We start from the raw sequence: 24,410 nt of genomic DNA, 5'->3' as shown, positions 1-24,410 counted from the left end.
AAAGATTTATGATTTTATTGAATTTTCCACATTTGCATGACACAGCCATCACTCAACTCAAATCAGCATCCTTTGACAATAACAAGCATGCCAGGTTCTGGCAAATGTTCATCATAAAATCAAGCTGTTATGTACATTGTAGCCTATATAGTCTAAGATGGGGCCTAGTTGTGATTGCTAAACTCTTGATACAATACCAATCCAAGAATACCATGGGGCTGAGGCTGAGGCTGATCAGCAAGCTCGTCAAAGGCTCACTGTACCTTCCACAACCTGATCGAATTGGGATATTACACAATAAAAACATCCAGCCTGCTTGGAACAGGCCCCCAACAGCAAGCCAGAGAATCCAACATGAGTTCCTTGCATAGCATTAACCAGAGAAAAGGAGCACAAATCATTCAGAACCCTTGGTGACTTGATCCAATGACCATCTACATTCAAATACCGTACTAGGATAAGGCTCAGACTGCTGGTTAAGAATCACCTAGGCAGTTGGACACCTGGCTGCCGTTTTACAAAACAACCTAAGCCCTAAGACTGTCCTCTATGTTAATGCATGGGAGTTATGATTACTTTAGTGCTAATATCGCTTTGTACAACGACGCCCTGGTAACAACTGAAAATCGAAAGTTCAGAACAAATTCTGCTTGATGGTATGCTAGCTGACACAGGGTCACTTGGAACATCCTGCTTTCTTCATGCATTGATACACCTTGGCTTTGGTCTGGCAGGAGCTGACCAGAAGATCACAAGAGTAAGTAACTTGACTCCCTGACTCAGCTTCACAAATGCTGGGGTTAGCTTCCCAATTATTTTCCCTTGCTCTAACACAAAGTCACAACCCATAGAGGACTGAAAGGTTCCACTTGTGAACCTTCAACAGCAGGAAAATGGATATATCACATCTGTTTCTAGCTTAGGATCTTCAGAAAAAGGTACATCTCCAGGATGAAACACCTTAACAATTAACTGCCGAAAAATAAGGCTCTTCAGAGCAGCCAACTGTTTGAATGAATGCTGACCAACAAGCTAGTGCTGACTTAAAATTCAATCAGAAAAGACTACAGTTGAAATATTTGCTGATGTCTGGTTAGAAACGTGCAATCATTCAGATCTTTGTGGTGATTTAGAATACAAAACTGACCTACTGTTTCACATTATCAATCCATGAACAGTAGAAACCCAAGAGATTCCTTTTGTGGTAATAGTTACCATGTGCAAGTGTGTCTATCATTGAGCAGATTCATGCACAATTGTTACTGGGAATGCAATAAATTAAAGTTGCTGTACAAATACGAAGCCCTTCTGTTGCATTAGTATGCTTGTTTTTTTAATGAGAAAAAATAATTTCCATCTTAGAATTGCATACAGTTGTAATACTTTATTAAATATGAACTAGATCTTGCATATTTGTTTTTCAGTTTAAAGTGGCACACTGAACGATATTAGATTACAGTCAAAAGCAAAATTAAGTTGTGCTTCTGAATTTTAGTAACAAAATTTAGCTTCAACACAATTGATCTCATAGTTTTTTTAAAAAAAAGATGAGACTTGCATGAACACATGTTTATGGATGGACAAGAAAGTGATTCACAAATCTTTCAATTTTTGAATGAAAAGAAAATACATAAGCTAGTGTATGTCATGACAAACAATATTCACCTAAATAATTCATCTTATGTTTTCTTCTACTTCATCAAATAGAATATTCATAATGATGGACAGTGAAGTTTGTAAAGTTAATAATCAAATTAATTATTGTTTTGCTTAAGATAAGGTTGGGATTATTAATCATAAGCACAACTGCAAAAACTGAGAGCTCACCATGAAAATAAATTTGAAACTCCATAGCACTAAATCATACCAATGACAAATATACAAAATACATATTTACAAGTAAATGCATACATAGAATCACAGATGATAATCTTCACCTGTTCAATAAGGAGAGGCAGCTCATGAATATTTATCAATGTTTTGACAAGTTTTTCAAACCAAAATTTCAAAGAAAACTAACTGGATGAATTCGATTTATCTGTTGAGCAAACATTTACCCATATAATTCTTAAACTGAAAACAACACATCCTCAAATTATCTGCTGGGCAGAAAAATAATAAATTTGGCATTTTTAATGGTCTTCAAAATAACATCTTAAAAGAGTTACCTCCCATTATTGCATTCTCCATGAGGGGTGAAACTTGGATGACATAATACTTTGAGTGTTATGTGTGCATGGATTATATACAATGTTCAAATGATAGGACAATAACATAAAATTGTAATGTACAACTAAATAAAATAAAACTCCCTTGAATTAATTTGTCTGAATATCATGTTCAGATTTTAGATGGGCATGTTATGACCAACTAGGGTCCATAATCATACAGAATGGATGCAAATATTGTAATGAACTTATATTTCCTACTTATTCAAGTAGACCTTACAAATAAGGCTGGCTTGTTATGTTCACAGACCATGACTGTTGAAGCAAGCCAACAGAAGAAAGGCATAAGTACCTATCAAAGTGGCTCATCACACGCATCTCCCCAAACATGACATTCAGATTTCAAGACATAGATATGTTACAAGTGATGCCTTCACGAGGATGCAAAAATAAAAGTAAGTGCGGAATGCAATGTAAAGAAGATCACAAGCACGAGCATGTAATATAAACAATAGCACTTGGTTTATTTGCATCAAATATCCCTGAAGAGGAAGCATATGAGATGAATACGATTCACTGCCGAGTTGCACTAAACTTAATAGCACTTGGACAAAATATGTTTCCAAAACCAAAAGCTACGTATAAAAATATAAGTCCAGATTGACTGGAAGGCAAATATACATACAATACTTGCATATGACGATTCACGGTTCAGTACAGCTCTCATCAGTGATATATTGCAACCAGAAGCCAATAATAGGCAGTGTTGGGGTATATAGGGTCTGTTGGCCCTTGACAATCCAGGTTTAGGTGTTTTAATTTGTGCCTGTGTGAAATGGAGAAATTGTTTATGTAGTTAATTAATCATGTAAACTGTTACAATGATATCCATCATAAACTGTGACTTATGAACAAAGTTGTGTTTCAACGACCTAAATCAAAATGCCAATTTCACCATCTTGTCCCATTTTAACCTATAACCCTTAACATTATCAATGAATATAAATTATTTATATCAAGGTATTATTTCATTACAAAATTACATTTACATCATAATTTTTGAAATATATATATATATATCAAGAATAGCTTGATAGTAATTACATGTTTCCTTAATATTATGCTTTATCCAAAGTCTTCAAATTCATTCAAGCAAACCAAATCAAAATAATCCATTCCTCGCCATTAACCTATTTGCTTTTTCTACCTTAATATTTAAAAATCTGTGAAAATAGATTCTTAATTCAAACGTAAACATATTTAATTCTCATTGAATTATTTACAGGTTATCAATCAGGTCAAACACAGCATTCGAGTTCATGTGAGCGCTGCCACTTTACAGGTATCAAATGTTTCAATAAATACCTCAGACTGAGGTAGGAACCCATTTCTATATCTATGTTCAATACTTTTCCATAATGAAGTGGTTGTGTTGGAGTAATGTATGGAAAGGATGTGGTCTGTGTTGAGCAATCTAGGAAATCAAAAGACCAAGGAACAGACTGAGAGAGAGAGGTCAGTCAGTGCACGTGTCTCCTGACAGTTGAAATCTACACTGGAACTGACCACTTGCCGCATGAGTAAATTACCATATCTATTCAACATTAATTTAATTACTATTTCTTTTTAATAGTTACACTAACATTGCTCTCAATTGAATACATTCTTTACAATAAGAGAAGTTTGCGTTATCATACATACATCATTTCCAAATTAAGTACATGAAGTTCCCCATCAAGAGTGTTTTATGCTGCTTTTAGCAATATTCCAGCAATATCACAGCGGGGGACACCATAAATGGGCCTCACACATTGTACCCATGTCGGGAATCGAACCCGGGTATTCGGCGTGACGAGCGAACCCTTTAGGCTACCCGACCGACCGCCCTCCTCATTGCTTAATGAGTGTCCGTTGGGTTGAATGGAGCCATAAACTGTATTTCAGCAATATTTCAGCAACATTTACCATTTTGCTGAAACCCTCGTGTATGGTGCACACAAACCATAGATCAGGAAATATCTGGGATTTGAACTCCAAACATAGGATCCTGGTACAGGTAAGGGACACACCTCTATACTGTGAACTGAACTGTTTCAGATCAGTGTATCTGTGGCCTCCCCCAAACGGTGTCTAAACGGGAAGAGGAAAAGAGGTGGTCTTAACCCTCGGACCACCCGTTTTTTTCTTATTTCACCTACCATCAAAACATTATACAGTTCACTTCCAAATGCCTGTTTTTAGCATGTTTTTTTCTATACTAAATGACCACCAAACCTTGGACAGGAAAAAACAGTCTGTAAACAATGTATTGATATCATTCAGACAAATAGATGATTGTTGTTGGAGCTAATTAATCGGTCAAGAAATTAACAAATGTGGAGATTAACTCCTGAGCATAGCACAACTAAACAGAACATTCTGGATGATGTACAATGAAGACATATTCATTACTTTTGCTTCTTAGAAAAAGTGAATCTAGACACTTTTGTTACCAATTTTTTCCAAAAAGAACATTCTTGGCTGCATTCATATAGTTTTGGCTGCTTTTTTGTCTTTGGTTTCCATTGTTCTCCAGGAATCTACCAGAACACTTCACCATATGTCATGGAAGTCATGGAAGTAAGTACAGGTCAGTCATTACAGGGGCACAATACACCTACCTCACACATCGATGCATATCATACTTGCCGGCCTCATGTACCTCAGGCATAAAAACATATTGAGCTACTTCAGCCACGATACCCCTACCTCATGTACCGTTACATTTCACGATACTTGAGTCATGATACTCCTACCTCATGTATCGATACACACAGTGATACTAGAATCATAATCTCATCAATACATACTGCAATATTTAGTTCGATCCTCAGTGTGTTGACACGTGAAGATTTGGGTTAGAATTGGTCTTCAGCAACCCAGGCTTGTTGTTGTTAACGGGATCAGGTGTCAGGCTTTCTGATATTGCGTATATCAATTCTCATGATGTCAATCACTGGATTTCCTGGTCCAGACTTGAATATTTACAGACCACTGTCATATAGCTGAAATATTGCTGAGTGCGGCGTTAAACAACAATCAAACAAAATAAATTTGAACTTCTGTTTCGCAAGATTTTCAATTTTCCATGTGGTCTGGCTAACAAGAGGTTGTTGTTGACAAACATGACAGGATAAGTTAAGCGTGTTCTGACGGTATTATGCAATCTGATTCAGCATTTTCTTTCTTTCGTAACAGGCAGTTATGTAACGCTAGTCTTAGTTGTTTAGAGGCCGGGTTATTGCAAAACTAAGACAAAATTAGTTTTGTAAATTGATACGGAAATGAAATATGAATCAAATGATTGGTAGGCGTATGTGGTATCGTATTGTCAGATTTAAGTTTGCCAGTTATCAATACATTGTGAATCATGACACCCCAATAAGCCAGTCTCGCATAATCGGCTGCCTGATCTAGTGCATCTTCATCAACCGATTGTTGCTAGCAAACACCGTACAGAATGTGGCATTAATGTCATCTCACAATCAACACAGTTACAGTTACCTAGGAAACGTATCACACAATATTTGTGACCCTGACACTCTCAAACCGAACCGATAGACGAGCATCACAAAGAATAAGCTACAATAACTACAAGCTTCAAATGACTATATTCAACCAAATATGAAGGGCCTTGTTTCTTCACAGGTCCTTGGATGATGGTTTTGAACACTTCAAATTTAAGCAGAACGGAACAGACATCTAACTCATCCCTTCCAGAGAGTTCTTGTACAACTTACACACTTTACAATTTGAGCAAAGCAAGGCCAATGTTGAGTTTAAACCCATGCAACTGGGCTTCAATGAACTGCAAACACAGTTTGTCACCAATTGTCAATATACTTCAAAAGGATATCTCGTCTTCTATATTATACAAATTACAAGAACACTGCAATAGGGTTTGTCACACATTATATGTAGAATGCTTCAAACTCCGTCTGAAGCATGCGTTCCACGTGAACAGCGTTCCTGATGAAGGGTCGAAGGTGGCACAGCTGTCAACACACTCAGCTGGGTCAACAAATACGTCGGCCACTCCAAAACAAGCACATTTAGTATCCATGAGAATGATGATGATATGCGGTTACCATGGCGATTATGATGACTTTATTAATAATGGTGTCGGAAAGCGGCAACAATAAGCAGGGGAGGTAACTCAGCACCAGTCCGCTATATATGTGAATTCGCGGAAAAGGTCCTGTTCGTTCGTGATCAAAGGGCGTCTTTCCTTAGCTGGGGTTAGCACAGCTTGTTCCTGCGTGAATTCCTCATCGAAGTTGCTGACATCCTCCATTCCTTTCTGTGAACAAAAACAAGGGTTCAGGATATCAAACAAAAGATATCATTGTTCATATTTCAAAGAATAGCACCTCTATTACCCCATTGCAACAAATCCTGTATTTCTGCCATCATAACACCATAAGTTCTTCAGATTTTCAACATTAGTCCTCTTCACTGTCAACTATCCATAATCAGTTCTGCAAGTAATAGTATCTTGCTTCCCGTACCTTATACCTTATGTGCTATGTCAGCTCATAAATTGTTTTGTTGTTGCCACAATCACACACAGGAAGGAGTGAGTGAGTACGTTTTTACGCCACTTTTAGTAACATTTCAGCAAAATCACGGCAGGGGACACCAGAAATGGGCTTCACACATCATGTCGGGAATCGAACCCGTGTCTTTGGCGTGACAAGCAAACATTTTAACCACTAGGCTACCGGACCGCCCCACACACACAGGAAGGAAGGAGGTTTTTCCACCTGATGCATGAGTAAGGTACACATAATGACCCTAATGACACAATGTATCAGTTTCACAAAAGGCACGACATACGTCTCCTAATCCAATCCACCTGCACATGAAGGTAACTCACCACAGTAGGGATGAATGGCGGCTTGACTTTTCGCAACAACAGATCACTCCAGGCCACGTTCTGTTGAAGACAAATACAACATTTTCAGTTCAAGCAGTTTTTAAATGACCATGAGGCTGAAAGGAGATGAGGTGGGAGGAAGGGGAAAGGGAAGGATGAGTGAGTTTGTTTGTTGTTTAACGTCGCACTCAGAAATATTCCAGCTATATGACGGCGGTCTGTAAAATAATCAAGTCTGGACCAGACAATCCAGTGATTGGCATCATGAGCATCGATCGACGCAATTGAGATCGATGACATGTATCAACCAAGTCAGCGAGCCTGACCACCATAGCCCGTTAGTCGGCTTTTACGACAAGCACAGTCGCCCTTACAGCAAGTTTGGGTTGCTGAATACCAATTCTACCCTGGAATCTTCACAGATCCAGGAGGAGTGAGTGAGTGAGGGAGGGAGTTAGTGAGGGTATTATTGCTTATTATAATGTAGTTTATAGCTAAAAAATATAATATCCGTGACATCGGCAGTATTACAGTCATCTAGTGAGTGAGTGAGTGAATGAAAATGACACAGTTAACAATACTTCATTGTATCAAGACAGCCTTTAAATATTTGAGTCTGGACCAGGCAACCCTGTAACTGATACTATGTTTGGCTATCCACATGCATCAACCAAGTCAGCGAGCCTGACCACCCGATCCCGTTAGCCGCCACTTACGACAAGCATAGTCGCCTGCTACAGCAGGCATGCGTTGCCGAGGACCATTTCTTACCCGGATCTTCACAGGTCCTGCCTAACTACCAAATCCATTTAGATTTTGCCTGTGACCAGCAAAGGTTCTAATTCCATTCCATAAATGTGAAAAACAAACACATTTTGAAATCAAATGAATACATCACAAAATCTTTATCAATTAAGTTTTGATTATGTTTCCCTATCAGGTACATTTATGAAAATATATTTCATTTATTTAACAAACATGATCCTTGTATTAACGTCATATTTCATTATTTAAGAGGACGAGGCATAGCACCTGAAACACTGACTAACACAATCAATAGAAGGTTTTATTTGATTTGTTGTCCAGAAGACCTTACCCTGAAGAAAGCTTGTTTCTTTACGTCTTCTGCATCTCGTTCACTGGAACCAAGACGACGTTCGGGATTCCTTCGTAATAACTGAACAAGAAAGAGAACATATAGAGATAGAAATAGTCAGAGCAATGGCAGACAAGCCAAGAGTGAAAGCGGCCATTGATGTAGTTGTCCTTGACCTCAATCCTTGATAATGACCTTCATCAATAAAATCTAAAATATCTCTGTCACTGACCTCACACACCTTCAGCTAAGAGTAAGTAAGTAAGTGAGTTTGATTTTACGCCGCTTTCAGCAATATTCCAGCAATATCAAGGTAGAGGACACCAGAAATGGACTTCACACATTGTACCTATGTCGCACCTTCAGCTAAGAACAAATTTGTCCAAAATATGACTGCACAATCTAAATCTTTTCTTTTGTTTCTGTTCTTAATTCCAAAGCAGGTGTCCATTCATTTCAGTCACAAAATACTATTCAAAGTCATGCATTTGACCCTGCAAACATCATCCCACTATTTGTATATAATCACAAGGATTGTACAGTATTTCTGGTATACTGCAATACGCTTTTCAAACAATACATACTACAATATTTTTTTCTGTGTTCCGGCATATTGAGTAAAAAAATGTAACAAGGTTTGTTACTATTTGTATCTCCTAACCTAAAATCTACCCAGAAATTTATTCACAAATCATGTTTCCCTTCATAATTGATTGACAAAACAGCAGAAACGGGGACACAATTTTTCTTTCACATAGTTATCTCCCCTGTATCCATGACTACACAATGGCGGCAACTGACCATGCTGAGAAATATTTACTTCAGTATGTAGAAAATAGGATCTGCAGGTACGGTCAGTGCGACTCCCTATCAAACACTTTAGCTCCCAATATATTGCAACATGTATCGCAGTAGAGATGCCTGTATCTCACTCTATTGCAGTACAAAATATTGCTAATACACAGCCCTAGCAATAACATTGTCTACTTCTGGCCCTTCTGGCCCTTCTGGTCAAATTGTTACAAATCTGTTGGCCATTTTCAACACTAAAGGTGGCTTCATATGGGCAAAATAAGTTTTCATCACAGATTGGCAAACACTCAAAAGGTTACTAAGTTGTGTTTTAATTCGAGAAATATGTGTTGTCATTACTTAGTTTTTCGCTGCACTGCTCTTAAAAGCCGGTGCCATTTTGTAAGACATAAGTAAAAGTAATGTGATATATATGCAGGATCTATTGGTTGTGAGTCGCCAACATATGCCTGAAAAACATTCACATATCAAACTCGAGTTTGTGGGTCAAATATTGTTGAGAATGGAGACTGATTCCTAGTCTCACCAATCGTTGTACTTCACAAACTTGTTAGCAAACTGTTTTTGCAATGTTCACACACAAAATACTTGTGTTTGTAAACAAAGTTTGGCAAACTTTAGTTTGGTCTGTGAATTAAGCCACCTCAACAGACACAGGTGATTATTAGAAGGGAGACAACTCTATGGTTACTGACCATAATTAGATGCAATTTGAGTCCAACAGTATGAAAAGAAATAAGCATTTTGGGTTGTTTACTTTATATAGGGATTAATAACAAAATTAATGGCATTTTCAAGACAGACCAAAACATCCAAGGCCTTTACAAGACTGCCACCTTGCATAGTTACAGTAAACAGTTTCCATGGTAACTCACCCTCCTCATGATAGCGATGGCTTCTGTGGAGAGGAAGCGGGGGTAGCGGACCTCCTCGTTGACTATGCTGTCGAATACCTCCTCCTCATCATCACCGGGGAAGGGAGACTACAACATGTGAATACATTACATTGTCAGCCAGTCCTCTGAAACCTGTCCTTGAATAAGGTTTGATATATGAATCTGGTAATGAAGTTACCAGAAGTTGCTTTCTCAAATAATTTTTATTCACTCTCACTATACATATTGGTCTTTATTTAAAAAAATCTTTAAAAAAGCTAGCCCATTTTGAGAGGTTTATTTGATGAATTGCCTGACATTGCCATTCAAGTTTTATCCTACTATGACTTTGGAAATTACTCAATTCTGATTGGTCAATCAGAGGTTGTCAAATCACAATAACGCCCCTCTGATTGAAACAGCTGGTTTGACGGCCGCATCACCGAGGAAACAAATATTCATAGAATAGCACTTTTTTCAGTCATAGTCGGTAGGCATATATAAATAATAATATCTACAATTATAGGTTAGAAAATACAAAGTTGCGGTTTAATAGTACAATATTCAAAGGATGTGTGGCAATACATTTCATGCAGAAAATGCGATAGAATTCTACAAAGAGAATGTATTTTAAGTTTTGAGGAGAACAGAGAGCTTGGAATTTGGCACTTTTGTATATACAACTGTGAAGTCATATCGCTCATTGTGACGCAAAAGATATGACGTCACAGTTGTATATAGAAAGGTGATGTTCGGTGTAGAGCGAAAGCTTTGCAAGGTTTGCATAGGTTTTCTTTAGGGGTGTCCACCTCATGTTAGCCTACAAAGTTGCTGTGCTTACATGTGTTCAATGCCTGTCACATGTTCAAGTGACATATTACGGTGTAAACAAACTGCTTGAGCACATACAATGCCATATTTCGTTTACAGGCTGTTATCGGTGATTCCGTAATTCAGATCAACAACCCAATCAAAACACTGGACTCAACCCAGACCGCTTCACTCAATATATTTGCTAACACCAAAGAGTTCATGTTTTATTTAGTCATGACAGAATGGTGATAAACATGCTGCATTCGTTCCATATTCAATTTAGCGTGGTTAAATCTACAGGTAACCTAGCTCTACATTATGTTTATTCCCTAATTATTGGTTCATACAAAACAAAAATCTTAAGGGAAGGCCTTCCAATCTCTCTTACTTTCCCACCACTATGTGAAGGAGTTTGGTTTCAATGCAGCTTTGAACAGTTTTTCAGGTATATCACAGCAAATGATATAGTTTTAGACATTTACCAAACTTTAGTGAAACCAACACACACAGGGGATGGTGCCGATAAACCAAGAATTATTATGAGCAAAAACATGATCATGTAATCCTGACACACCTAAGGGACACAACTCTCCACAGTGAATAGCAGACAACAGACAACAATGACCCCTGCCCCTACAAATGTGTTACAGGAGAAATCCAGTCACCAGACAATAAAATGATCCTATTACTGAAAGTCTTCAGGGAAACTGTTCTGAATGATTTGCTAATTACCAGTCAATCTAGCAAAATAATTTCCAGGTTCAGTTTCTCAAGACGACATTGTCATTCCTAAATGAGTCATAATTCTACCATGTAGGCCACCCACCTCTCCGACCAGCATTTCATAAATGAGCACTCCCAGACCCCACCAGTCCACCGCCCGGGTGTACGAGGTGTCCGTCAGCACCTCGGGGGCCAGGAACTCTGGGGTGCCGCAGAATGTGCTTGTCCGGTCACCGAAACCCATGGACTCCTTACACAGGCCGAAGTCAGCTATCTTTAAGTAGCCTTCAGTATCTAGCAGTAAGTTATCAAGTTTTAAATCCCTGAAACAGACAAGACATTATTAGATAAAGTAGAACTGCTTCATTGTCAAAATATGTACACTTTCACCAAGTAATGATTAACCATTTTGTTATAAATAGAACAGTGTTTGAAATAAAATAAACTACGAGGCTGCCATCAGGATCACAGACTCTAGAAGCTGCAGGCCCTGACTAAACTCTTCAGGCCCTTATTTAAAAAAAACTGCAGCTTATTGTGACAAATAAATTGACACACAAATTTACTGCAGGCCATAAGGGCCCATACAGATATTTTATTTCTCTTAAAATCTTAAATTGAAATAAAATTTCAAACCCTGCTGATGTAAATATGACTTACCTATATACAATATTATGCTCATGAAGATATTGCAGGCCCAACACCACACAGCCTGCATAGAACACTGTCCTGTTCTCGGAGAACACATCGTTGTGTATGTGCATCATAAGGTCCCCGCCACATGCGTACTCCATCACAAAACACACATGCTCCTGCATCCAGAACACACACTAGTCAGGTCTTGTAATCATTATCCATAAGTTTGGGGAAGCTAGATTGTACGGTTTAGGAAATATGCTCCGGACAAGAGCACTATCCTCAAATTTTTTAAGTTCATAATATTTCCATGGAAACGACAAAAATATAAAATTCTAAAATTCTCTAAAAAGCAAAAGGCACTACTACTGAGCCTGATTGTTAAGTGTACCAAGTTTTGGGAAGCTAGATTGTACGGTTAAGGAAATATGCTCCGGACAAGAGCACTACCCTCAAATTTCTTAAGTTCATAATATTTCCATGGAAACGGCAAAAATATAAAATTCTAAAAATCTCTAAATAACAAAAGGCACTACTACTGAGCCTGACTGGTAAGTGTACCAAGTTTTGTGAAGCTAGGTTGTACGGTTTAGGAAATATGATCCGGACAAACAATGATTACAGACGGATGGACAGATGGACAGATGGACAGACGGAGAGACGGACATACTGATGGCTATATCCCCCCGTCATTATATGTCGGGGGGATAAAAACGCAGTCAATAATATCCAGCTCTATCATGGCGGCCCGTAAATTGTCAACTGTTTTCATGTAAAATGATGTCATTCTTAGAAAAATTTAGAAAAGATATTTAGTGATTATAGTAAAACCAATCAAATGTGAAATCATTGTAAATACTTTAAGGTTCGTATACACAACGTTCCTCCATCATCTGTGACAACATAACTAACCAATCATAAAAATCGTATATGCACCAGTGCAAATATCACTTCACGAGCAATAGTGTATGTTTTTCGCCCTCTGGAAGGCATTGTTGACGTCATTCGGTCTTCTAATATGGTAATCGTGATCAGTGCACTTTTCTAAAGGGGGGATCATAAGGATAAAACAATAATGGCCAATAACAAAATTATTACCCAAACATTTTTGTCACACTGACTTTATGAAACTCGTGTATGAATTCATTATTATCCTCGCTCTCGCTCAGGAAATACAAAAATTCTGACAATTGTTTCATAAAATCAGTTTCACACACATGCTCATATAGAAATCTGGATGTAGGCTGTGTGAACCCAGCTACTGCCAGACATTGAAGCAATGTGTGGAACCGGTACCACAAGACCAAGGCACAAGATTACAAGCGAGAAAGAACAGCGATAGTGGGTTGTAGTTTCAGTGGCCATTGACCTGGCCACTAGTTTCCGTCATGCCGGAACCAGACCTTTGCTAAAACTCACTGGCTAATCATAGCACTGTCCCTATGTAATCAAGGCTGACAGAGGAATGAAGCATGGTAACCCGTAAAGTATTAGCAATGATGTGAAATGTAACCCTGACAACCATCAGTCCAAGACATCAGCTACACTACTCACCTCTGTTTGGAAACATGCAAATAAGTTGACGAGGAAGGGATGCCGTGTGGCGTTGATCACTTCGAAGATTCGCTTCTCTGACATTAAACTCTCCACCTCGTCTCGTGCTATAATATCACCCTTCTTCAATGCTTTTATTGCAAAATATTCACCAGTTTTCTTGTATTCTGTTAACAGCACCTAAAAGAGAAAATCAGATGGTGACAAGTTACAACAAATGAAGGTTACATTTACAGAGATAGAAATAAAGCTTGGAAGAAAAGGTATCCTTGTCATAACCCTAACTTCAAGACTTAGGGGGTTGCTACTACCAAATAAACACTTAAAGCTCCCTGGGCCTAACTTAATGTTTAGCACGGAATTAGGCCTGAAACAGTTTTAAGTTACTGTATATAATAACTGCCAATAAAGTTTTTTGTTTGTTTTTTGTTTAACATCACACTTAGCAATATTCAAGCTTTATGATGGTGGTCTGTAAAGAAATCAAATGTGGGCCAGACAATCCAGTGATTGACATTACGAGCCTCGATCCACGCAATTGGGATACAATGACATGTATCAACCAAGTCAGCAAGCCTGTCCACCCGATCCCGTTAGTTGTCTCTTACGACAAGCATAGTCGCATAGTCGCGATCTTTACGGGTCAAGTGCCAAGATATGGATATACAGATATGGAACACTAAAAGTCAAGGCTTTTCAACTGTCATTTTCAAGGCTTTATTAGTTGGGTCATTTGCCTTAGTCTGTCAATAATTTTTTTAAAATCCAGCATACCATATATTAGTGGTAAGACCTAAGAAGCAGTATGAACCCTACAAATTTTCCAACAAGATTTATTTGCACATTTTAAATAAATTTTAATAGTAATACTTTCATAAACAAGCTTTTCAAGCTATCTTCTTTTGAAGGTTGCCACTAAACATCAAGGCTCTTCAAGAGGGACCTTAACATTCAAGGCCTTTTCAAGCTTGACAAGCCTTGTGCAATGAAACAATTTCTTCTCAGGTACCAGTTTCTAAAACTTACTGGACATTGAAGGGTGATCCAGGGGCTAAAATGTTCGGCTCATCTATGAAGACATATTGGTAATTCCTTCAAAACAAATAAATGCTTTTTTGAAATCTGAACTACAAACCTTTCCAAAGTGACCTCTCCCCAAAACACTGATACATCTGAACTCGGACATTCTACATGTTTGATTGGCAAAACTGAAACAAGAAAAAGAGTTGACAAAACACTTCTAATGGAACTATTGACAGAACCTCTCTCATAGTGAGTGAGCGAGTTGGGTTAATGCTGCTTTGAACTACATTCTGGTTATATCACGGCGTGTCAGCTTGATGTGAGAGGAGGATATTTGGGCATGATCATGGGTTCGAATCCGGGTCCACCCATATTACGCTCCTAGGTTTGTCTGCACCATGCCAATGCTTGTGGGTTTCACCAAAGTGGTAAACGTCTGAGACCTGCATCACTTCGGGCTTTCCTCCCACATTAAGCTGACATGCCATGATATAACTGGAATACTGTTAAAAGCAGTGTTAAACCCAACTCACTCACTCACTTTTAGCCACATACTATTCGTATCAGAGTCAAAATGAAGCTGCAGCAGTGAATGTTTGTTTGTTGTTTAACATCGCACTCAGCAAAAGTCCAGCCATGTGAAGACTGTCTGTAAATAACCTAATCTGGACAAGACAATCCAGTGATGGACATCATGAGCATCACTCTACGCAATTAGGATACGAAGACATGCCAAGGAATCATCATTATACAATGGAGATATAATATGCTGGCTAATCAACAGTGATCAAGGTGGTACCGACTAGGATTTTATTCATAAAAAACAAGAAATACAAAAAACTGTTGTCTAACAGGATCCACTCACTCGGGCTCTTTCTTCCGAGGTGGAGGAGGTGGTTTGACCCTCTCTTCTGTGTGAGCAGGGAGTGGGGGAGGTTGGGTGGGGGGTGAGGGTGCTCGGTAACTCTTCGTTGACCCCCGTGAAGCCCGGCGTTCAGGTACATTGTCCAGGTCCACCACTGTGCCTGAAGTGTTGGGGGAGAGTGGGTCCTCCGGGAGGAAGTTGAAGGTGGACAGTGCATTCTGGAACCACAGAGTGAGTGAGTGAGTGAGTGAGTGATGCAATCTCCCTAAAATCAGATCTTGGTGCTCTGTACCGCCATACATAGATCTTAGGACATCCCATTTCAGGTCACATCAGAATTACCTTTCATTCAACCAATCAGTAAGTCACAAAATCGCAAAAGTGAAAATTCAAATGTGTTCTCCAATCATGCAACCTCAAAAAAGGTCAAAATGAGGCATTACGAACTCTCACTTCAAAGAGATAAACATCTGAAACAGACGAGAACAAATTTGACTATCTATTAGACATTCCAGAATTTTCTTTTGTTTAGTTTTTAAGTTCTGAAAGGAGAACTTTGTCAAGATATTTTTCAAAGCTAGGCTGGAATGAAAGTCTCCAGCTGATACTAGTGCCTGATTTCGTATTCTAAATCATCAGTATATTTGCACAGAGCAGGGTAATAATGTCTTTTCAATTATTAAACATAAGGTAGTGACGTGAAATGAGGTTAACATTGGTCGATTTCAAGACTATTGCACTTATATAGTGACGTGACGAGATTAACATGAATACAGTCAGACAATGCATATTGACTCCGAGCCAAACAGTCCTTGTTTTAGCCCTTTAACAAGCCGAGCATCAGGCAGGGTAACAACAAGTACCAACTATTCACATGTTTTGGTATGATATGGCTGGGGATATTAAACATGAACAAATCTGACCATGTATTTGTAATAACATTGAGAATTATGTCTACCGTGACATGGTCAAAAGCTTTGACATCCCCACCTCGATATCTGTCTCTTTTTGAACATCTTTTGGTGACTTCGGATGAGAATCTTCTATGACCACTGGCTGCTTCTCCGGCATGGGGGGTGAGAAGTTCATCTGTTGAACAGGTGGACCCCGGTCAGCTGATGTGATACCTGTAGGAGACACATATAGAAGATGAGATTGGTTACACAGCTGCACACACACATAGGGTTGTTACTGCACTGTGTGGATATAGTATATATACATTATATATTTGCCTCTAAACAGGTTAGCTACAAACAATCACATTGGATGATATCTTATGGAAGTAATGTCTGATAAATTGTTATACAATTAACAGGTGTAAAAACCATAGCTTACCTGCATGATCACCAGATCTTAGCTCACCTGGTGACAATTTGAGCTTACCTGGTGACAATGTTTTAGCTGATCTGGTGACAATGTTTTAGCTCACCTGGTGACAATGTCTTAGCTCACCTGGTGATGTGATCTGTGTAGGTGTTTCATGGCTATTGGATTCCCCTCCTGATGGAAGTGACCTCTTCATTAGTCGGCCCCAAGTTGCTACATTTATGTTCATCTGTCCTGGCCGAAGGAAGTTCTTGCCTGGAATACACGTTCAGCAGGTCAACGTCATGTCTACACTGTAGCTACAGTTGGTCCACACAAAACAATGTCAAACAGTAACATTAATACTCCATAGTTTCATCATAAGACTATCTTTCCCACAACCAGAGTTGACTTCATGTCAGAGTGAAGCAAGTAAGTGGAAATCTACACTGCTTTTAGCAATACTCGAGTCATGGGAATACCAGATATGGCTTGTACTCCCCACATCTATCAATCTACTATACCCCTCCAGTTGGTGTGTGAGTAGTGTTTGTCATAGTCCAGCCATAACAGGGGCACATCAGAGACTGGCTTCACACATTGTGTCCATCAGAGACTGGCTTCACACATTGTGTCCATCAGAGACTGGCTTCACACATTGTGTCCATCAGAGACTGGCTTCACACACTGTGTCCATCAGAGACTGGCTTCACACATTGTGTCCATCAGAGACTGGCTTCACACATTGTGTCCATCAGAGACTGGCTTCACACATTGTGTCCATCAGAGACTGGCTTCACACATTGTGTCCATCAGAGACTGGCTTCACACATTGTGTCCATCAGAGACTGGCTTCACACATTGTGTCCATCAGAGACTGGCTTCACACATTGTGTCCATCAGAGACTGGCTTCACACATTGTGTCCATCAGAGACTGGCTTCACACATTGTGTCCATCAGAGACTGGCTTCACACATTGTGTCCATCAGAGACTGGCTTCACACATTGTGTCCATCAGAGACTGGCTTCACACACTGTGTCCATCAGAGACTGGCTTCACACATTGTGTCCATCAGAGACTGGCTTCACACATTGCATACATCAGAGACTGGCTTCAATGATGTGTACCCTCTGCATCTAACAATCTTGACTGTACCCCTACATTAAGTGAGTATGGTTTTACACTCAGTATTAGTTATATCGCAGTGACAGCACATCACGACTGGGTGGACATCACATAGTGTACCATGTGGGGGAATATAACCCAGGTGCTGACAAGCCGCTGCTGTTTCTACACCACCCTTCTCTCCATCACAAGAAACTGACCTTTATGCTTGGGGAATATTCTCCTCTGTCTCTGCAGTTTGGGTTTCCTCGATAATGTGGGGTTAACAAACTTAATCTGAAATAAACAGTGACATTTATAATGACAGAAATTCCCCAACTTCAAGTTGAGACAATTTGGACATCACTTGCAGGAGAGGTCTATCTGCACTGCCAAAACTAACCACCTATTTATTCCCTGATACGACGGCAAAGAGGGTGTAGTTTACTCTCTGAAATAATATTGGACTCCTTATAATGTACAACACTTCAATGACAGTGACAGACATTTATTATATCTTCTCGAGTCCACAAAATAATCAGCTTCATAGATGCTATCTACCTAACAGTAAAAATAGTAGTCCAGAAAGAAATGTTTTGTTTGTAATTTAACTCAACAATCAGCAATATTCCAGCTATATGATGGTGGTCTGAAAAATATCGAGTCTGGACCAGACAATCCAGTGATTAACATCATGTGTATCGATCCAAGCAATTGGGAAATGATGACATGCATCAACCAAGAAAACGCGCCTGACCACCCGTTCCTCCTAGTCACCTTTTACGACAAGCATGGGTTGCTGAAGACCCATTCTACCCCGGATCTTCACGGGTCAGAAAGAAATGTCACTAGTCATTTGTGAGTTCTGCAAGTGATTCAATATACTCTTGAAATGCTCTAAAGCAATCGTTTCCTACATCAGACCCACTGTAAATATTCAGCCGGGTCATACATAGTTTCCAAATTAGACCAAGTATTCTTTACTTTCAAAATATTTGTTGCTTCGTGACTTAAAAAATTAATTCTTTTTTGGCAAATAAAACCTTAATCACTGGTACAGAATTTAAACACGTCAAGACTGATTTGTTTGTTTGTTGTTTAAGCCGCACTCGGCAATATTTCAGCTATATGAGTCCAGTCTGTAAATAATCGAGCCTTGACCAGACAATCCAGTGATTGACATGAGCATCAATCTACACAATTGGGATATGATGACATGCATCAACCAAGTCAGCTCCTCTTACAACAAGCATGGGTTGCTGAAGACCTTCTAACCTGGATTAGATGTGCGACGAGACTGAAGCCAAGTGACTTACCTCAGCAAAGAGAATGCCCTGCGGTTCCAGGTGTATTGTAATACCATGGCGTTGGTTGTCTAAGAAGTCTTCTAATCTCAAAAATTTCAATGCACTCATCTGCCGCCAGTCTCGCCAGAATATTGCGATTTCCAGCTCCCTGGACTGAAACAACAACACAAAATGATACTGATGCTGAGTGATGATGATGATAAACGATCTACCATGATGGACAGCCCATAACACTGTACTCTCTAGTCCATGTAGCCAGTAAAGTGATAAACAAACAGTGGTTAATATTGTGGGCATCAGAACATGCCCTTCATGTGATGACATGGCCATGATTTCAATAAGTCATCTATTAACAGCCATCAGCCATGTGGTCATCCCATTCCCAGGTAGAACAAGCAATGGCTACTTGGTCCGGAGGAGAATGACTCAAGTACTCAATAACCTAGCACAGGTACTTCAACACCAGCAGTACTGCATACCCTGTCAAGGTCGATGGTGTATCTGTTATCCCAGCACTGCTGGCTGCACGTCTTCCACGATGTCTGCCCAACCGAGACGTTGTCTAGCTTCAACACCGCCATGACCTCGTCTACAACAAATCGTTTAATGATAGTCAAAGGATGTTTATATTACACAGTATTTTCATACTTCCTGGTATTTTCATGCTTCACAATGTTTTTCATACTTCATAGTATTTTCCCTATTTCCCATAAGAACAGGTGAAACTGTACAACATAGCAGGACTCAAAGTTTAAATTTTTAACCAAGTAGCCATATGGCTACAAGTATTTTTTTCCAGGTAGCCAGTGGTAAAATCAAGAAGTCAAGCCAATACTGTAGGTAGCCAAAAGCATTTGAAAATATCTTTTATCAAATATCTATTATAATATGTACATATAGCACTAGTCTTGGAATTGTATATTAGTGAAAACTTTACTTGATTTTTGTTACTTGTGACTCGAACAACAAGAAAGAAGCGAGTAAAGCTCACATACCACCGTTATCCCCGCTGGTCAACAACAAATAGTAAATAGTTTGTTAATTAATGAAATATTACATATTTCTAACTGATTTTAACTACAGGTTTTAAAAACTAAGATTGAGTTCCAGTGACAATTGACCCCCCCCCCCCCAAATCTCCCATGTTACCAGTGTTCACTACGAGGAAGTAGATCACCATGAACACCTTTGAATAAAAATTTGATTGAGGAGTTACATAAGAAGAATTATCAAAAGGACCAAAAATTGTTGATATAAAAACACATAAAAAATGGTACAATATCATATAAGAAAATCAATAAATTAATAATTTCCATCTAGCCTTAACAGATATGGTAAAGAATTCATAAATTCAAACTATCACAAAGCACAGATACTTATGATGATCTACATGTGTGGAAACAATTTTTGAAAATATATTAGCTATACAAAACCAGTCATCCAAATATCTAAATTCCATCATGTTTCCATGAAAACAGCAAAAGACAAAACTTTCAGAATCTTATAAAAGATAAAAAACAATCATAGCAGTTAATGTATCAAGTTTGCTGAAGCTAGGATACATAATATTGTAAACATGGATCGTACAAACACTCTACCCCAAATTTATGTTTCACCATGATTCCATGGAAACGGCAAAAATAAAAAAATTCAGAATCTTCAAACTAGCAAAAGGCACAAGTACTCATTGTGGTTAATGTGTGTAGAAAGTTTGGTGAAGCTAGGGTGCATAGTTAAAAAGATATAGGCTGTACAAAACACCCACCCTAAAAGTTTAAGTTTCTTAATGTTTCCATGGAAACGGCAAAAATTAAAAAGTTCAGAATCTTCAAACTAGCAAAAGGCACAAGTACTCATTGTGGTAAATGTGTGTAGCAAGTTTGGTGAAGCTAGGAGGCATGGTTAAAAAGTTATGGGCCATACAAAAGCTTAGATGGAAGGACGGACGGACGGACGGAACGCTATATACCCCTGATTTACTTCGTAAACGGGGGTATAATGATACAGTTTATGCTACTAGATTATATAGGTATATCCTTGCTTATCCAGTGAGCATTGTCCACTACAATAATGTACTAATTACATTCATATTTATGTATTTCAGTACATTGTCGACTTTAGGAGGAATTATTTGCGAGTACAATTATTAGCAGACATGTTTTCCAAGATCAGCTGTTATTTATTTTTGTGTCTACAGATGTGTAGCAATAGAGTTTAGTCGCCACAAGATATTTTTCAAGGTAGTCATTTGGCTACCTCTGAATTTTAGACAGTAGACAAACTGAAATTTAGGTCACATTGGCGACTGTTTTAGTCGTAATTTTGAGGCCTGCATAGGCGTGTGTACTGCTAGAAAAGATTGTGTTAATGCTTATAATATTACAGTGTTATGTTCAATATGAGTTGCTGAGTTACACATGTACTCACTTGTGAGGTCATCCTTGATGTTGTAGGTCTTGCTGCTGCCACGGCGGAGCAGGCTGCGGCTCTCCCCCGGACTGGACATCATCAGCTGGATGCTGTCCTTCCTCCGTGTGGGGATGTCCTCCAACAGCTGCTGGACACCCACCAACCTGCACACAAGTAACACAGGGGTAGATTGAACACCACATTGGACTGTAGCGAGCAGGGCTTGATGCTTTTAAAAATTACTGGCCCTTCGCCAACCTAACTGGCAATGTACCCAGTAGTCACCCCTGGCAAACCTGTCTGTACGAGAGTGTTCCACCCACCTGACTTCCAGCTTGCCCGTGACAGCAGCAGCCTTGGCCAGGGAGGAGGAGTTGTGCTGCTTGTTGTTGACGGAAGTGCGCACCCCGGGGTAGGTGGGATGCAGCAGCTGGTCGATCTCCTCCCTTAACATCTGCACCTTCGGGGATGGCTCCATCTCCAACAGGCGCTTCTCCAGGGAGATCCGCATCAAGTCAATCTTCTGACTTGACTCATTTAGGTTGGACTGGGCCTAGAGAGCCATGAGAGTGTGAGTGAATCAGTGAGAATGTCCTAAGCTCATATTTTTCATACTGTAAATCGTGAAATTAATGCGTCTCCAAAAGAATGCAACCACTGGCCCCTAGCCACAAATGCGACTCAATATGAAAACGACATCCCCCTCCTCCCAAGCATCAGTGGATTTATATATGTAGAAATTTTCCTGTCAGTTTTACAGGGGAATCCTCACCTTAATCCAACCTTACATTAATCCAACCACACACCATTTAGAACCCCTTATTAGCGCTGAGTAGAGTACTTCCTCCAAAACAATATATGCATGCTGGCTCATGTCGGCCTTTGACGCAGTCGCAAAGAACAAAGACACCATGTTACGTGGGTGGCGTCTGGCTGGTGTGATCAGTGATGACATAAGTGAGTAGAATTCTTGTCTTGACCCCAGCAGTGACAATTCACAGGATGTAATGAGTGTTTGAATGACATTGTTTATATACTTGTTAAACAGTGGTGTGGATTACATAGTTGTTTGTTTTCAGCGTATGTCTAAGTTGATATTTCTGCTATCCAAAATGTCTTATTGTTGATATAAATGCGATGTTCAATAATGCGACCACTCGCATTTTTTTCGCATTTAATTCACGCTCGCGTAAATTTTAAGATTTACAGTATCTTACTAAATTTAGAGAGAACAAGGATGACCTTCAAAGGATTATCTAACAGTTTATTTAACAGACCAATATTCAGGCTCAGATCTACCGGTAGATATTCTGCGCAAAACATATTATAATCATGATAATCAAAACTACTAAAATTATATAATTTTCCAAGTTCCAGGAGCAATAAAGAGAAAAAGACTTTCATCCCTAGTTATATATTATTACATGGAATGCAATTTTGAAATGTCTGTGAATTCAAGAAAATAAGGATTTGATCCCAGTTTGCCTGCCACAGACACTTTGTTTGTTTTGTTGTTTAACACTGTACAAAATTCCAGCCATATGATGGCAGTCTGTAACTAACGGGATCGGGCGGTCAGGCTTCCTGACTTAGTTGATGCATGTCATCGTATCCCATTTGTGTACATCGATGCTCATGATATCAATCACTGGATTGTCTGGTCCAGACTTGATTATTTAAACACTGCTGTCATACAGCTGGAATATTGCTGAGAGCGGTGTTAAGCAACAAACAATCTTGACAATAAGTTCTTATACCTGGTCCAAACACAAAGAACTCAAAGAAGCAGTCATAAAATACACACTCCTTCTTGAGGAGAGAGAATGTTGATTCACACTTTCAACACCAGTCAACCAGAAGCTTTTACTTTCAAGAGTTACCAGGACTCTGGGGTGATAGACAAAGCCTACATTTATCAAGAAAATTATCTGCTTGTAAAACATCTTTACTACTCCATGTTATGCACTATTTGAAAGGTTTAATCCAAATGTTTATAAGTACGAAAGTAAATGTTTACCACATTATTAGATAATAAACAGTTTAATCAAGTTTGTTTTAAATTAAAAAAATGTAAGCTGACGCATTTAGAAAGTCCTGATTAAGCACCCAGGAAGCAAAAATTTGATAATTTTCAGCAGTCTTAATTTTCATAATATCCAACTGCCTATTTCTTTTTTGTTTTCATTGTTTATGCAATCAGAAAATTATTTCAAAAACAAATTTAAAAGATTATCTGGCATCACCCATTTCCCGATAACAATGGCTCTCCGCTCAGTAACATGAGGACATACCGGGAAATATCTCTGTTTTCGAGGCTTTGTCTGAATAACATGTGCGACAAATAGTCCAATCTTGGGTATCATAAGAAAGCTTATGACTTCAATAAGACAGTAACCTCCCCTGGTGTATTTCGTTAGCTGTAACATGCAATTTTATTAGGTAGAAATTGGTTTCAAATGATGCTTTCTTGCCAAAATTTGCAACATGAATCATGATTGGTCAAATTCAAGCATGTGACCTAAGGCAGCCAATCAAATTACAGCAATGGATACCATACACGTACGATAAATTTCCGATTTAGACGAAAGGTTTTGGTTAAATCAGCTTATTCTGGATGTTTTAAACAGAAAAATCACAAACTATATTAAACATATGGAACTTCATGGATGTATCGTGCTTCTTTACGAGCTACAAGATTTCTCATCTTGTCCAAGCCTAGAAATCAAAGTGACGAAAGGCGAGATGATGTTTGACATACATTACACGCAATCACATGAAAAGATGGATATAATAAACTGAATG

General features: G+C 38.9%; 1 protein-coding gene across 4 annotated transcripts in view; it reads right to left on the bottom strand.

Moving 5' to 3' along the window:
- Positions 1 to 24,410, bottom strand: part of LOC124148987 (serine/threonine-protein kinase N2-like) — an 89,068-nt gene continuing 64,658 nt past the window's right edge. For all 4 annotated transcript variants that reach the window (XM_046520311.2, XM_046520309.2, XM_046520310.2 and 1 more), the window contains 16 exons: positions 21,932 to 22,161; positions 21,627 to 21,772; positions 19,679 to 19,788; positions 19,209 to 19,352; positions 18,114 to 18,189; positions 16,934 to 17,062; positions 16,472 to 16,608; positions 15,482 to 15,699; positions 14,729 to 14,801; positions 13,594 to 13,773; positions 12,064 to 12,215; positions 11,507 to 11,726; positions 9,868 to 9,975; positions 8,180 to 8,260; positions 7,084 to 7,143; positions 1 to 6,507 (listed from right to left, as the gene is read on the bottom strand). In XM_046520311.2, coding sequence (XP_046376267.1) covers positions 6,364 to 6,507; positions 7,084 to 7,143; positions 8,180 to 8,260; positions 9,868 to 9,975; positions 11,507 to 11,726; positions 12,064 to 12,215; positions 13,594 to 13,773; positions 14,729 to 14,801; positions 15,482 to 15,699; positions 16,472 to 16,608; positions 16,934 to 17,062; positions 18,114 to 18,189; positions 19,209 to 19,352; positions 19,679 to 19,788; positions 21,627 to 21,772; positions 21,932 to 22,161 — 2,208 coding nt within the window. In that variant the 3' untranslated portion in view covers positions 1 to 6,363. The remainder of the gene's footprint in view (positions 6,508 to 7,083; positions 7,144 to 8,179; positions 8,261 to 9,867; positions 9,976 to 11,506; positions 11,727 to 12,063; positions 12,216 to 13,593; positions 13,774 to 14,728; positions 14,802 to 15,481; positions 15,700 to 16,471; positions 16,609 to 16,933; positions 17,063 to 18,113; positions 18,190 to 19,208; positions 19,353 to 19,678; positions 19,789 to 21,626; positions 21,773 to 21,931; positions 22,162 to 24,410) is intronic.

This window comes from Haliotis rufescens, unplaced genomic scaffold (genome assembly GCF_023055435.1).
Source record: "Haliotis rufescens isolate VD_foot unplaced genomic scaffold, xgHalRufe1.0.p SCAF_8, whole genome shotgun sequence".
In the NCBI taxonomy this organism is placed as follows: Eukaryota; Metazoa; Mollusca; class Gastropoda; order Lepetellida; family Haliotidae; genus Haliotis; species Haliotis rufescens.
Note: the sequence above shows the minus strand (reverse complement) of the source record. Positions and strands in the feature narration are given on the sequence as shown.